The following is a 16,709-nucleotide window of genomic DNA, read 5'->3' on the forward strand; positions in this document are numbered from 1 at the left end:
CCTGGGGACGAGCTCGATGGCACCTTTCTTGAGCATCGCCTTTACCTCCAACAGCAGTTGAGGGACGTGATTCTTCTTCCTGGCCACGGGAGGAATGCGAGGGCACTTCTTTAGGAATTCTTGTGAGTGCCCGTTGGCCAGGGTGTCCAACACCCAACGATCGGTGGAGATGGACTCCCAGACCCTGACGAACTTAGTCAGTCGGCCTCCCACTGGGGTGCTTCGGTGGGGGTCTGACCACCCGGCCGGGTCAGTCTTGCTTGGACGCGGCCTTGCCGCCTTGGCCTCCTTGGCGACGACGGCGAGAACCCCCTTGCTTGCTGCGACCTCTGTAGGCCTAATGGGAAGAGGAGCGGGCCGCCTGGAGGTAGGAGGAGGAGCCACCGCTGGATCCTTTGGAGGCACCCTGTCTGCCTCCAGCGCTCTGAAAGGGCCGTCGCTGCTGAAGCACTCCAAGGGCCCGGGCCGTCTCCGAGTCGGTCTTGATGGCCTGTAGAGACTCATCCACCGCCTTACCAAAGAGGTTGTTGCCGTCGAACGGCATGTCCAACACTTTGGTCTGGACATCCTGTCCAAAGTCTGTTGCCTTGAGCCATCCTCGTCGTCGGAGGCAAACTCTGTTGCCCAGTTGGCGAAATCCGGTATCGGCAATGTCCGTTGCCACCGTAATGGCTTGATCCGACGCCACCTCGCCCTCCTGCAGAATTTCTAGGGCCTCTGCCCTTTTTTCATCAGGCAGGAAATCTAGCAGGGGAGCTATCTTGAACCAGAGCTCCCTGTCATAGCGGGCCACGATCGTTAAGGCATTGGCCGCCTTAATCGTCGTCGCTGCCGACGAGATGACCCGTCGTCCCATAGAGTCCAACTTCTTGCCCTCGCTGTCCGGCGGGGAAGTGGGAGTTGAAGACGCCGCGCCCACTGCCTTCTTCTTAGCCGCTGCCGAGACGACCGAGTCCAGCGTGGGCTGGGCCCTGAGGCACAAGGGGGCGGCATCGGTACTTCTTCTCGTACCTGTCCCTCTTGACGGGTGTCGTGGCAGGGTTCTTGAGGACGGCAAGCCCCTCGTCCCAGATGTCATCGAGTAAAGGCACCGCGAGGACCGTCTTCCTCTTAGCCTCTCGTCGTTGGTACAGAAACCCCTCCTTTTTCTGTTCCTCAGGGCAGAGCTGGAAGAGCTCGGATGCCCTGGTTATCATGGCGTGGAAAGAGCCAACCTCGTCAGCTGGGGACGCCCGCAGGGGTGGAGACGGGATGTCTGCTGTGTCATCGCCGCTGTCGTCGTCCGTCCCCGTCATCGTATCCGTCGCCGTATCCTCTCCCGGCGAGGGGGATGAGGGGTCCACCGGCCTCGCGGGCACAAAGGGCGGAGAGGGGTGGACTCTTCTCCGCTTGTTCGGAGGGTTTCCTGACGGGCCTGGTTCTGGATTCTCCGTCGGGGTCCGTGGTCATCTCGTCCTTATCTCGGTACATAAGGATTGGATTGCCAACAAAATGGCCGCCGAGCTATCCTGGGGCTCGGGCAATGGCTGCGACGGACGGGAAGGCCGTTCCACTGGGCCCTGTCCCCTGGGGTCGACCTTCTCGAACCTCTCGTTGAGGTTTATGAACCTCTCGTTGAGGCCTATGGACCTTTCGTTGAGGCCCCTCTCGGTCTCCACCAGTTCCTCCTCAGAGGCTGATTCCGAGTCTGTAGCGGCCACCGCCCCCCCCCCTTTTTCAGCCGGGGGCTTCACGGGGGTCTTAGCGGTGGGCTGGAAAGAGGATTCCCTCTGCGGCGGCAGGGATACTCTGGGCCCAGAGGCCGTTTCCATTGGCATAGTCTGAGCCGGCTCTGCCAGGGTCGCAGAGACCACTCCGGTAGAGGCCTTAGCCGGGTGGATCAAGGTCCTCACCACCTTAGGTGCGTCCTGGGCCTTCGCCTTGAGGGGAGGGTCAACGCCTCGCTCCCCCTTCGAGATCGACTGGGTCCGCTCCAGCGGCCTACCCGGGTTCTCCGACTTCTTCCCTGAACCAGAGCGCTGGCTCGTGGTCGAACCTGCCGGGGAAGTAGTGCCCTGCTTGGCAACCGAAGAGCCCAACCTATCGGCGCTCCCGGGGCCCGCGGTGCTTGGCCTTCTGTTGGGCCCCCGTAGCCGGGGCGCCCTCAAAGGACTTAGAAGACAGCTCAACCTTCTTCTTCGCCTTCTCAATTGTTGTGCCCTTCTCCAGCTAGGAGGAGAGGCGGGAACGACGATCTGCAGAACGCACAGTCCTTCTCCACGTGCGTCTTGTCTCCATGGAGGCAGTAGAGACATCGCGAATGCTCGTCCTCCTTGAAAACGTTATATAATCTGCATCCAGGGCAGTTCCTGAACGCTTGGATCCGGGCGTCAAGCTTCCTTTGTCCTGGGCCATGTCTGTTGAGGTAGGCCGCAGATCTTCCGGAATCCTCCAAGAAGTGTAAACTCGACGAAAACTTCACCCTTTAGGGGCATAGAAGAATTCCGAAACGGGTCCCCATTATCTGAAGTAGAAACGGTGGAGCTTGATGCTCGATTAAACCTAAAAATGAGAAAATCTCCTGAAAAGCGTGAAACGCAGTAAAAAACTCGAGAGCTAAACACGAGGACTCCCAACACTTTAGCGTGCGGTAAAAATCTGAGGATGGCTGCCGGAGGCGGGGCTTAGGGAGAGGCAGTCATTGGCTGGGGGCAGTATGACCCAGAGATCAGTGATTGGTTACTACAAAGAAAGACAGATCAGAAACAAAACTGATACTGATACTGATTTTTTCTTTACTGAGGATTCCCAGCCTGACGACAGGGAATACTCATGAGCATGTGAATCCATGCCAGACCCCATGCTGGAGAAGCCGAGTTCCATATCATGTGAAAATAAACAAATATTTCAACAGTTTTTCAACCTTGCACACTATGACAAATGCAGTCAACTTAAAGTAGAATGAGACTCACCCACGACCAACTCTCGCACATCCTTCCAGTGCAGCTCGTTGCCCCGCTCATGGATAATTGTGACTGTGATCCTGCGTTGGATACCCTGAAAAAAACAATCCAACAATCAAGACTTAGTCATGAAGGTACCCAGATGCTTACTTAATGTTATAAAAAACAAATTACTTCTTTGTAATTTTCTTTCTCATTATGATCATTATGATCCTGCCAAATTCCTCATCTATGATAATCCTATCGGAAGTGTAGCTGATCTTCGAAAAATGTTCTGCCGCCAGGGGATGCAATATGTATCGAGGTGCCGTGACCCATGACCTCCGTTCCACCCCTTTTCACTAACACTCTGACGCTGAGGGACCATAAAACCAATGGTGTACTAGCTACGGACCAAGAGAGGCAGGTTGGGAGGGGCGATGAGGAATCCGTCGGAGCAAAATCCATCAGAAAGAACATTACTGTGAGGTAAGAAATGTGTAGTTCAAATGGATTCCTTTCTCCAACGGATTCCTCATCTATGATAGACAACCATAGCTGTACATGGATCTGGAGGAGGAAGGAGAGTGAGAGGGCACAACCTAGGCCAGTAAACTCTAGAGGATTGCCCTGTTGAAATGGGCATCCTGTCCTGAGAGGGAATCCAAGCAGTTTTGCTTCACAAACATGTGCAGAGAAGCCCACGTTTCTGCTTGGCAGATGTCCAAGGGAGCCACTCCCCTCTGAAGAGGTGGCAGCCCCTCCTCTGGTAGAATGAGCCATCAGACCTCAAGGCACATCCTTTTCTGCCAGATAATAGCATTTCGAGATGAAGAGGATGAACCACTTGACAGGATCTGTTAGTCACAGACATGCCAGTACATGCACCAGCTTATCGAGAGGATAGCTCATGGACATCACGTTTGTCTTGGAAGCAAGACCATGCTGAACAACACAGGTATGAATCCTGCTCCTGCCCTTGGAGACTGGTCTCAGTCATTTTGCATGTTCTCAAAGATTAATTAATTTAATAACCCAAACAAATCTGGTCATCTTTCCTGACACCCTTGTCCGAGAAATGTAGGTGCTGAGATCCTGTACCAGGTCTAGCCGATGGAAACGCTACTCTGCCTTGGTAGGATGGGGTGAAGGAAAAATGCAGGCAGATAAATCAGTTGAGCGAGATGGAAATCTGAGATCACTGTCGGAAGAAAGCAGGGGATCCCTCTCAATGTCACCTTCTCTTTGGAGAAAACCAAATGGGGAGGTTAAACAGAGAACGCCTAGATCTCGCTCACACCTGCGTTCTGGAATTGTTAACAATCATGAAAATGTTAAAGGTGAGCAATCTAATAGAACAAGAATGGAGGGGGTCAAACCGGAGCTCCCATAAGGAATATCAAAACCAAATTCAAATCTCAAACTGGTAAAGACGAAACTGGTTATACAAACCCTGTTAGAACTGTGGGGATTGTGAAGAACAAGCCTTGTTCCGGGTTCCTCTTTAAAACCAAAATAGTTGCTAGGTACCCCTTCACAGTGCCAATCTGTAGGCCTGACTGGACAAAGATAGCAAAAAATCCAAAACAGGGGATAATGATCCTTCCGCCTGCACCAAGCTCAAAATGTACGCCATCTGCAGGCATAAATAGAGTTGGTTGCCGGCCTCTGAGCTGGTAGGGGCACATCCAGGACTTTGTCGGACAAGTCCCACTCCCATGAATCTGAGCATCTCAGCACCCAAGCGTGAAGGTTCAGGCTGCTGAGGTTTAGATGCAACACCTGCACTGTCGATTAGGAGAGCAGGCTCACTCATCGTGGAAGGCCCAAGGATGGGCAGAAGGACATGTTCCGGAACTCTGTGTAGCAGGTTCTCTGTGCTCCGTCCAGAGCGATCAGAAATACGGGGATCCAAACAGAAACAGCCTTGTGAGAACCAGCGGAGTGACAGGGGTCACATAAAGGAGGAAAAACTGCCACTCTTCCGTCAGTGTGTCCCAAGAGCTCCCTGTCGAGGAAATTCCCTGGAGCAGAACAACTTGCACTTCCTGTTCACACTGGAAGTGAAGAGATCCAACTGAGGAGTTCCCCAGCGGCATACCATCTCCTCCTAAACTTCACGACAGAGCTCCTACTCGTGGGAGGCCAAAGACTGCCTGCTCAAGGCATCCACTGCCACATTCTCGCGTCCGGCAAGATGAGCAGCCATCAGAGAGGTTGTTCAGTTGCATTTTGCTTCTCTGCAAAGAGGTAAGGACCAAGCACCACCTGGTTTGTTAAGATAATGCATGGCCACCGCATTATCTGGAAGGATGAACACACATTTTTCACTTTCCCCTGGGGGAGGTAGCCGACCAGGACCAGCCTGATCGCCCTCAACTCCAGCAAATTGATGTGCTCTCAAGAAACCAAGTGAGATCACAGGCCACTCTCTGTCAAGTCCGACAGGGAGCGCCCCAAACTATTAGGGATGTATCAGTGACCATTGTTACCGAGGCCAGGGTTGCCAGAAAGCGCTCGTCACAACAGGTTGTTCCTCAGGGACCACCACACAAGGTCTTGAGCAACACGACTCAATGCCTGCAGAAGACTTGACATCTGTCCCTGAAATCGCAACCACTGGCAACCGAGTAACCAATGAAGCAACCTCATGCTTAGCTGGGCTACCGGGACCATCAAAATGCAGGAGGCCATGAGACTCAGCAGACGCAGGAAGCCTGAGGCAGAGGTCATTCTTGGGATTGGAGGATATGTACCATCTGAGAAATGTTTGCTACTCGATCCTCAGGTGGAATGGCTCTGTCCAGTCGAGTGGCCAAGACTGACTGATAAATCAGAAGCATTGGAAAGGTAAAATATGAGACTTTTTGACATTCCGGTTAAACCTCAAGCTGTGTGTTAGAACCATCTGCAAGATGTGTTGAGCACTCAACTCGAGAGGAGAAGCCTTCCCTGAGGAAGAGTCCAGGACTGCTCCAATAAATTGGAGCTTTTGAGAAGGTGCCACCTGAGACTTCCTGAAGTTGGGGGAGAAGCCCAGTTTGTGAAGGAGGTAGCAGGTGCTAATGAGGTGTTCAAAAGCTTGTTCCAGAGAATGAGCCCTGATCAGCCAGTCGTCCAGGTAGGGAAAGAGCTGAATCCCTCCCTCCTTAGGCTCGCTGCCACCACTGCTACCATCAACCTGGAGAAGACCCTTGAAGCAGAGTACCGCCAATGGCGAATCTCCAGTACTTCCTGTACTCGGGATGGAGAGGAAAATTAAACTAAGCTTCCGGCAGGTCGAGTGACACCATCCAATCCTGGAGCTGAAGGGCCTGGAGGATCTGCGAAAGAGTGGCCATCTTGAATTGGTCCTTCCTGAGGAACTTGTTCAAGCGACCTCAGGTCCAAGATGGGTCGCAATCGTCTGGCTTTTTTGGGCACCAGGAAGTAGGCAGAATACCAATCCTGATTGATTTCTGCTAAAGGTATCTTTTCCACAGCATCTTTTTCCAACAGGGAGAGAAACTCCTGTAGAGGCGGGTTTGGGGTTCAAAAAGAATGTTCGTTCAGGGAGCAATCTGGGAGTGTCTTCAGAAATGGAAGGCAGTAACCTTGAGCAATTGTCTGCAATGCGCATGTGTCTGAAGTAATGGAATACTATCAGTATATATGCAGAACCTGTGTGCATCTTTTCAAATGTCTCACATACAGTATTGAAAAAGAAGAGTAATAAACTCCACGTTATAGCCTATTAAAGAAGGCTAATTTGTAGTTGGCAATTGTTACATACTGCTTGATTTCTTAACTTTAATCTTTGCTTTATTACTTTAATCTCAGACCATGGGTGAGGGTCTTTGGCAATTATTTCAATGCCATTATAGTTTTTTTTTTTATAAGAAATCATACACAATTAGCAGTATGATCAAATCTACACTGGCGGCTATCCTTTTTGTGTTATACTGCTCGGAAACATTTCGGCAGTGTGTGTAGTGGATCTCCACTCGATCGTCGATCCGTCTTGCTTGGTGAACGATCGTCAGCTCCAGACGTGATGCCGGGTGTCGCATATATACCACGTCACTACCGCCCATACCTCAGTTCCCCTTTTTTTCCCCCGAGAGTGAATGCTACAGAGGAAAACGATGGGAGACGAGGCTAACCAGCCTGAAAAAACTTGACAATGTGAAATTATGAAAGAATTAGAGAAAAATTGAAAGATCTTTTTTTGGAAGACAAGCGACTAGCCATATAGAAGCGGTCACTTGAGAGCCATCACCAGGCGTCCCTGCGCTTAGATGGATGTGCTAAGCCGCAAGAACCTTCACAGCGGGGATGGATGGGAGGGGCGATGAGGAATCTGCGGGAGAAGAATCCATAGAAAGAACATTATGATAAGTAATTTCTCCTTCAATGGATTGCTTTTCTCCCGCAGATTCCTCATCTGATGGAAGCCCCAAGCAGTTAGGACCACAGAGGCAGGCATAGGCAGAACTGCCCTAAAAAAAACATGCATTAGCCCCACAGGCAACATCCGGACAATAGTGCCTGGTAAACATGTGCAAGGATGAACTTCGAGTTGGCCTGATGCCGGGAGAAGCTCCCTCCTTGCAGACGGGTAACATTCTGCGATGTAAAGAATAATCTAACAAGTCTGAATCTGCTTAGTTACGGCCAGACGCTTGCGGAACCATGAATGGGCCAAGAACAGCTGGTCAGATTTTCGTAACTCAGATGTCCTAGCAACATAAAAGCTCAAGGCTCTTTTAGGATCTAAGCGGTGGAACAGCTCCTCCTCCTTAGAGGGGTGTGGTGGAGGGTAGAAGACTGGTAAATCTATAGACTGAGAAAGGTGGAACGCAGAAACCACTTTCAGAAGAAAGCCAGGCCTTGCTTTAAGGGAAACCTTTTCCCCATAAATTAAAGCAGGCATGAGGGCTTGCAACACAAAGCTTACGGCTCGCTAACTCTCCTGGCTGATGTCATTGCAACCAAAAAGGCTATTTTCAAAGTTAACGGTCTCAAAGAACAGAAATGCATGGGCTCAAATGGAGCAGCCATCAAGAATGTTCGAACTAGATTTAGATTCCAGTCTGGGACAACAAAAGGATATGGTGGAAACTTATTCACAAGGCCCTTCAGGAATTGGGCCATAAACAGTATCGTAAAGAAAGAACCTTGATCCGGGGACCTTTTGAACACAGACAAGGCTACCAAATATCATTTGACTGTGGTAACCTGAGGCCTGCTGAGGCCAGTGACAGAAGGAATTCCATCACTGTAGTGGTGGGGCAAGAGATGGGATCGATCTCACGTTCCCTGCACCACGACTCAAATCCTCTCCAGCTGCACGTGTACAGAAATCTGGTAGACTGTCTGCGTGCAGCCAGCAACACCTCCAGTACCTCCTCTGATAGTCATCCCAGTCATCATATCACATCAACTCAAGAGCCACGCATGTAGGTTGAGGGACTCCAGGTTTGTGTGAAGTACCTGACCTTCTGACTGTCAGGCGATCCGGGCGCTGAGGTAACCAGCAAGGTGGAGGGATGGTCAGATCCAAGAGGTTGGAGTACCAACTTCTTCACGCCCAGTCCGGGGCGATCAAGATCAAGGTTACTCAATCTCTTCAACCCCTTGAGAACCCATGAGATGACGGGAATTGGGGGAAGGCGCAAGTGGAGAGGGAACGTCCAATTCACCAGCAACACATCCCCCAGTAAGCCGTTCGCTGGGAATTACCTCAAGCAAAACTGTTGTCCCTTCCCATTGGACTCCATGGCAAACAGAGCCACTGCTGGGGTACCTCAGAAAGAGAAGACCTCTTCCAGAACTTCCTGGCACACTTCCCACTCATGTGAGACTGTGCTCTGCCTGCTCAGAGCATCCGCCAAGCCGATCTCTGTCTCCGCCAGATGAACTGCAGAGAACGAGATCTGGTTCTCCAGCAACCAGAACTACAGCTGCATCGCCTCTCTGCAGAGGGGGAGGGAGCGAACGCCATCCTACTTTTTCAGGTAGTGCATGGACAGTGTTGTCCATCAGAATCAGGACATGCTTCCCCTTGAGAGATGGGGAGAAAGCCCTCAGGGCTAACCTGATGGCTCGTAACTCCAGCCTGTTGATGTGCCACCCTGCTTCCATCGCTAAAGGCCGTTAACCTGCAAGTCCTCGCAGTGAGTGCTCCAACTCTTGAGAGACGCATCTGTGACCACTCGGGCCTGAGGCCAAGGAGGCCAGAATGGCTCCCCAGCCATGAGATTGTTGTTGTCGGTCCACCAACTGAGGTTGTCTACCACTGACCTGGACACCCTGAGGGAATCCGTGAGGGCTCTGAGGTACTGTGACCAGGAGCCACTGAAGGAATCTCATGCGTATCCTGGCCTTTGGCACTAGAAAAACACGAGGGGCCATGAGACCAAAGAGGCGGAGCAAGGAAGCCGCTGGTAAGGTAGCGTGGTACTAGAAATAATACGCCCACCAACCGGTACGATGTAGGAAGTGAAAATGAAAGCGGCTTAGAGGGCTGATGCACCCCCGCCGCTGCCTGCTGACTTCTGGAAGCCCCCTGTCCCTTCCGGAGTACAAGAAATGTTTCTGCCCTTGCCTGGCTTGCGGGAGCTATGCCTTTCTGCTGTAAGGCACATAACGCCTGTAGCCCCTGCTCCTAGAGGCGAAGCGAAAGTCCATCTTGGCTGGCGGCCCAGCGATTTAAACGCCTGAAGAGCGTAGATAGTCCTGTCTCCTCAATGCCATAGCCGCTCCATTTAATGGCCAACGCAATTTGCCACGTCAAAACCAGATTGTAGCGACTGCCTGGCCACCTCCTTCCGATCTTCCACAAGCTGTATGAAACCTTCTTGCAGCGCCCCTTCCCGGATGTATTGAGTTGCTTGCTCTACCGCCTTCAAGAGGTCAAAAGAATACTTGGAAAACCCACAGGCTACGTTGGTTGCTTTCAAGGCCATGCTGCCAGATGTGACGACCTTTTGCCATTTCATCCAGCCTCTTGCCCTCCCTGCCAGGAGGCAGGTTAGAGGTGGAGGAAGCTGCCCTGGTGGAAACCGTGGCTGCCTGCACAACAAGACCTTCAGGAGAAGGGTACAAAGACAAAAAAGACTGGTGCCCTCTCGACAGCAGAGCTGACCGGAGGTATGGAGCAGAGATGTTGCCACAAGGAAGCCGACTGGAACAGCGATAGCCTGGTTCAGTGGCATATGTCGTTCAGTAGTTGGACCCTCGTCCAAGATGACAGTTAGTTCATACCTCTGGACCAGAACTGCTGCAGCATTTAGCCCCAGTGTGTCGACTACCCTGTCCACTACTGATCGAAATTTGGCATGGGCATGTGTGTATGGCGGAGCCTGTTGTAATTCTACATATGGGGATGTACCCAGCCCGCTAGCGTCATGCAGCCCCTGTGCCAAAGCCAGGAGGTCTGCCTTGTCATCGAAATAGTAGACGCCACCCGCCCCTGCATACATAGGGTCAGAATATCCTTGGTCATCCCCACTGTCGGAGCTGAAGAACTCGGTCCGGGAAAGTGGAACGAAGAAACGATCGCTGATCATCAGCGTCAAGGGCTTATCGTTCGACGTCGACGGGGTCGCAGTCGGCATCGAGCAAGGCTTGGGCACCGAACGGGCGTCAGAAGCGCCCGAACCCTGAAGCTCACGGAAAGGCCCCAACTTTGAGGGTTTTAGTGCCTTTTTCGGCACCGAGCCCGAAGGCTCTCCTGAAGTCAATGGCATCAGCAAAGGTGTTTGCACGGGGTCAGGAACACAGAGCGCTGCTGCAGTCACTGGGGCCTGCTGCTTGAGGGTACACCGGCACCTACAGGTGCCTGTTTTTCGAACATCGTGAGCATTTGTGTTTTAAACTCTCTTGACGAGTGGTCGGCCCAGCCGATGACTTGCCTCTCTCGGACGATGAGTCGGAATGGCGTTGGTGCCGGCGGCGCCTTTTCTTCTTATGAGAAGATGAGCAAGAGTGGCTCCGTGAGTGGGACTGCTTCTTCGTCTTGTCCTGATATCTTTCTTTTTTTTCCGGGGTGGGCCTCTCGGTCTCAGCATCAGAAGGACCGACCTGTCACTGCGCAGGTGATTTAGACGGTGGTCGGCCCATCGCAAGCTTGTCTGTCCACTCACGCATGGACCTAGGGTTAATCTTATTACAAGACGCACACCACTCAGTATCGTGACCCTGCCGAGGCACCACTCACAGATGTCGCAGTCAGTGCAGCGTTTTAATCCTGAAATCTGAGATGCGGACCTCTCGCTGTTGAGAAAAAATACCAAATCTGATGAACATTCCATCGAAAAAAGTTGAGGACTCGATAACCAAGACTATTGTTCCTCAGGAGCAGCATGTCGAACACGCAGATAAAATGAACTGAGGTACGGGGCGTAGTGACGTGGTGTGTATATACGAAGCCCAAGGTCACGAGCTGACGATCGAGCAACCAGCAAGACGAATCGACTGCCGAGTGGAGGTCCAATATGCCCCCCTATCGAAGAATTTTTCGAGCAGCCGAGCTGGACGAGTATATCTATCAGATGAGGAATCTGCGGGAGAAAGGCAATCCATTGAAAACTACTTTGCCAAAGCCAAGAAATTAGAAAAGTGAGACTATCTTTGGTCCCCATTTGGTTGTTGGTGCAGAGGGGAAAGAAAGGTGGCAAGCAGGGCTTGACTGCTGCATAGGAAAACAGCAAGAGAAAAAAAAGGCTGAACAGCCCATAAGATGTTAACATAACAATAAATTCCTAAAGGAAGAAAAACCTTGTAGGAGATAACAAAATATGTAAAATCAGAAACTTTTTTTTTTTTAATTGGTTGGAGAGAGAAAACATGCGGCATGAAAGAAAACTGTCATCCTAGGACCATCACCAGGTGTCAACCCACTAAAAAAGAGATGCGCACCAACCGCCAAAACTTTCTGAGCGGGGATGGATGAGCGGGAAGATGATGAATTTGTGGGAGAAGAATCCATAGAAAGAACATTACGGTAAGTAATTTCTCCTTCAATGGATTGCTTTTCTCCTGCAGATTCCTCGTCAGATAGACTCCCCAAGCAGTGAGGCAAAGGCAGCGGGCAGAAAGTTACAACAGATTTTGAAGCACTGCCTTGCCAAAACATGCATCAGCCTCACGGGCAACGTTTAGACTGTAGTGTTAAGTGAGGACCATGTTGCCGCACAACAAATATCCCTAACAGGGACACCATCCCCTTTGTAAGGCAGTCGATGCAGAGACCCCGCTAGTCGAGTGCGCCCTAATGCCAGAAGGCAGCTCCCTGCCTGCAGATTGGTAGCACTCTATAAAATGATCCTCCGGGGTAGTGTTTGCTTTGTTACTGCCAAACCTTGACGGGCTAGCGAATACCCACAAAAAGTTGATCAGATTTAAGAAATTCAGACGTCCTTGCAACGTAGAAACTCAGGAGCCCTTTTGGGATCCAGTCGATGGAAATGCTCCTCTTCCTTAGAAGGGTGCAGAGGTGGGTAAAAGACCAGTAAGTCTACGGCCTGTGTCGGATGAAACTCTAGCCTGTTGATGTACCACCCAGCCTGTGAGTGTCCTCTAAATGAGACATAACCCGCTCTGCAGACTTCTGCAGATCATCCAGATCTCCTGATGTGAGCCATGACTAATGCCATGAGCTTGGTGAAGACCCTTGGAGCGGAGGTCAACCCAAAGGGGAGCACCTTGAACTGATAGTGCTTGTCCCCTATGAGGAACCTCGGGAACTTCCTGTGCTTTCGATGTATTGGCACATGGAAACAAGCGTCCTGCAGATCTATTGACACCAGCCAGTCCTGCAAATCTAGGGCGTGGAGAATTTCTCTCAACGTCACCATCTTGAACATCTCCTTTCTCAGAAACTTGTTCAAGACCCTATGGTCCAAAATGGGGCAGAGACCTCCTCCCTTCTTGGGCACTAGGAAATACCGGGAACACCAGACCGACCCTCTCTGCTCGGGAGGCACCTCTTCCACTGCACCCTTCAACAACAGGGCTCTCAGTTCTTCCTGTAGCTCCTGTCCTGGTTAGCTAGGAGGTGGTGGGTCTGTCCGGGGTTTCCCTTAAGAAGGGCAGACATAACAAGCTCCAGGGCCCAGGCGTCTGAGGTAATCTTCTGCCATTGGGGCCAATACTCTGACAGCCGTCAAGCAACCGATAAGTTGTGGGAGGGGAAACCAAAGCGGCTTAGAGGGCGGACCTGCCCTAACCGCTGCTTGCTGGCCTCTGGAAGCCCCCCTGCCCCTACCACTGCGCGAGAACACTTCTGTCCTTGCCTGGCCTGCGGGAGCTGCGCCTTCCTGCCATAAGGCACATAATGTCTGTAGCCCCTGCCCCTAGAGGCAGAACTGAAGGCAGGTTTGGCTGACTGCACAGTTAGGCCCAGTGACTTTGCAGCAATCTTTGACTCCTTAAATTGTTCCAGGGGAATTCACACTCAAAGGGCATGTCCAGCAGTCTGTATTGGACCCTAGGTGAAAAGCCTGAAGACCTTAAATAGGTATGCCTCCTCAATGCTATAGCCCAGGCTTGTCCAACATACGACCTGTGTGCCGCAATATGGCCTGCGGGCCGCAATGTGGCCCCAAGCTGTTTTCTGTGGCCAGCAAAGCCCCCCCCAAGAGCGCAGAGAAAGCATGGGATGTTTCTCAGCCAATGGAAATCATGATCAGTGTGTGGGTGGGGGTATGGACACACATGCACCACCTCACTAGTGATCAGTTACCGCTTGTTGCTGGGTGGCCCAGGCCGCCGTCGGAGATCCAGAGTGTGGTTGGCCAGGCCTACGCCTAGCTGCCTGAGCCAGGGAACAGCCAGCCTTCACTTGCGCACGAAGTGCAGCCTTTGCCTTGCTTGTACTCGTGGAGGTGAGTGTGGACAATCAGACTCCAGTATGACTCGGTAAGTACTGCTAGTAGTGTCACTGACTCACTGCGTATGTTAGAGTGCTTTTCAGTTCGTTTTATCATTATGGTTTATTGGTGCTGCTGGCGCTTCACTGTGTTAGGGAGAATTCTCTGTAAGGCTAATTTCCCAAACCTAGTGAGTCCCCCAGCAGCTTTGCTGGATTTTTGGGGTTTCTTTTTTCTCTCCAGAGTGAGATTATTTTGCTCCCACTCTTAGACATGATTTGAGGTGTTCCTTTAACTTTCCATGTGTTTTATGGGGTCTTTTATTCCATAGGGTCTCGTGTTTTTTTTGATGTGGGTTACACAGCACCCTCCGTGCCGTAACCCAGGGGTGTCGTAGCGACCCCCCAACATAGACTCCATACTCTGGGACTGACAACTGTCTCCCAGGGCATGTAAAGTCACCATTGGCTTTGCTAGTCCCAAATTATGAACAGAAACCAGTACAAACCATCATACTGTGGACGTACTGGTCGGGGCAATTCGATTGCCCCGGGGTCTGTTGTTCGAAGGGGCACGTCTCCATTCCCCCCTGATCGAGTTTTGGCTGGTGGCAGTGGATACTACTTTTTATATTCGACCGCGAATATATCTCTATGGGATTTTCCCATTGTTCGAGGCTACCAATTTTAATTATTTAATTCTTATAGTCTCGAATATACCGCTGAGTTATTTATTTAATATTAATTCACCGGTTGGTATTTTTTGCCAGAACTCGATTCTAAAATGGCGCTTGTGTTCTCTTCTGTGACTCCAACCCAAGTCGAGCCCTTTGTTCCACTTTTTGGCGGGCTTCTCCACAGAAGCCTCCAAAAGTGGTGCCACTCTGTCTGGGTACCACAGGAGGTGTGGGAGGGGGTTTAGGCACCATGGACTGAGTTACCTTGGTAACTCAAGTCGCACTCTTGTGGGATTGGCCCAAGTGGTGAGCCGGCCGGCTCATCACTTAGCATGTTTGATTGACAGCTAGGCTGAGTGAATGGGGGTGTGCTGCATAAAAGCAGGGCTTTGGGGACTGGAACTTCAGAAGTCGCCACAGGACCTAAGAATCCGAGGAGGGAGAAGCTGAGCCGACCTGCAACGACGACACCACCGGTGGAGCCCTGCTGAACCGTCTCACCACTTTTCCCGACGACAGAGGAGATCTCCAGTCCGGAGAGTCTTCTTCCTTTGACTGGTGGGGATAACCAGTTTTGCCTTCTTATCACCTTCCTGGAGCATCTCGTGGCTGCCTTGCCCATGCCAAGCACCCCGGCAACCGGAATACCACGGTTTACCACTACCGCGAAGAGAAGGGTAGTACCTTTTAACCGGAGAACTCTGCGGCTGGTTTCTTCCCGGGCAGTGCAACGACCTTCATCTTTCCTCCACGGTGAGACCTCTTCTTCCTCTGGACGAAACACTGACTTGCACCTGCTGCCAGGAACAACTGCCCCCGCTGGAGCTTCCTTCACACTTAAGGTACTGTGTTCCGCCTGGCTTCCCTTGCGACAGATCGTTCGGGGTGACAGTGAAGCCTCGACTTTCTAACCTGGGCTGGCCTGGGACAACCTAGCTAACTTTGCCTGACTTTAATTTCATCCTTTTTGTACGAACTATCTACAAGACTCTTTGGGCATAACCCCACTGTGTGAACCTGGACCCCTTCTGTGTGCTCTCTCCAAGAGTGGGCCCTGCAATTGACTTCCTTGCTCTCCAGTAGAACTCTGCCTATCCTGCCTTAATGTGGTTCTTTGTAAAAGTATTGAAACTTGTGTGCTTCCTTAACTCTGCCTTTTTCCTCCCTTTCTTTACAATTTATTAGAGTGTCATCTTATGTTAAGCGCTCACCTCTGTCTGAAAGTAAGTGGTGTTTCTCACTAAGACTTGTCTAATAAGTGAATAGGGTTGTATATATATATATATATGATCGTGACTGTGTGCTGAATTTACTCACCTCGTTTTTGCTAGTGTAAATTACAAGTGTGTTTTTAAATAAATAAGTATATACTTTTACACCAAAGCTCTGGTCAGTGTTTGTTTGTACTACTGTGTCTCTGTACCTATTGTGTATACTCTGCATACTGCCTAACTCTTCTTGAGGGAAGTCTGACTGCTCAGCCACAGCTACCAAGTGAATCTGTGTGGTACAGACGGCTACCAAGTGGGTTTACTGCCAAACACCTGTAGTCTTAAATCTTTTGCAGTGTCCCTAAGGGAACTGCACAGGTTTCTGCCTAACACACTGCACAGATTAATATTGGTGCTGCCGGAAAAACAGGGTGCCAACCAAATTGTGGGTAAAGTAAACAGCAGTACAGCCCCACAAACAAATACTTTTCATTGTCTCTTACGTGAGGTTATTCACTATGTCGTCTCCTTATTGGACACAAGTTCCTCTTCCTCTCCCCTCAACTCCATTGCAAGAAGGTTTCGGAAGATCGAGTGCTGCGATATACGCCTGCTTGGTGTTTTGATGTCCACTCCCAAAGGTGAGGATCTGCTCCCTAAGCAGTGACTTGCCTTGATCTTGTGGAAGTCTATGGAGTGACCTGTTGTCACCGAGGGCATTTGGCAGGACTGGGCTGGGGCATAAAATTGGGGGGAAATGCAGAGTTCAGAGGGGGCGGAGTTGGCATTTGAACTCCGCTCAAAGCAAATATTCAAAATAATAGTTTAAAAATGGAGCAATTTCTTCAATGCTGCCTCTTTCCAAACGCCACACATCAATTCCACTTGAAATCACTTCCATGGCAGGGGTGCACCCAAAACACTGTTGTAATGCAGTGCTTTTTAGTACATTAAGGGATCCATAGACACGCTCTAAAGTAGAAGGTTACCAAGGTAGCTCAGCAGGTTCAGAGACCGTTGCTGAGCTACTGCTAATTAATCTTATGAA

At 50.9% G+C, this 16,709-nt stretch overlaps 1 protein-coding gene across 24 annotated transcripts in view; it reads right to left on the minus strand.

Annotated features, from left to right (window-relative positions):
• The window catches only part of KIF1B (kinesin family member 1B), a 2,119,562-nt gene that overhangs the window by 505,146 nt on the left and 1,597,707 nt on the right, over nucleotides 1–16,709 (minus strand). For all 24 annotated transcript variants that reach the window (XM_069609972.1, XM_069609971.1, XM_069609973.1 and 21 more), the window contains one exon: nucleotides 2,952–3,036. In XM_069609972.1, the coding sequence (XP_069466073.1) occupies nucleotides 2,952–3,036 (85 nt within the window). The remainder of the gene's footprint in view (nucleotides 1–2,951; nucleotides 3,037–16,709) is intronic.

Source organism: Ambystoma mexicanum, chromosome 8 (assembly GCF_040938575.1).
Source record: "Ambystoma mexicanum isolate Mex_15411 chromosome 8, UKY_AmexF1_1, whole genome shotgun sequence".
Classification (NCBI taxonomy): domain Eukaryota; kingdom Metazoa; phylum Chordata; class Amphibia; order Caudata; family Ambystomatidae; genus Ambystoma; species Ambystoma mexicanum.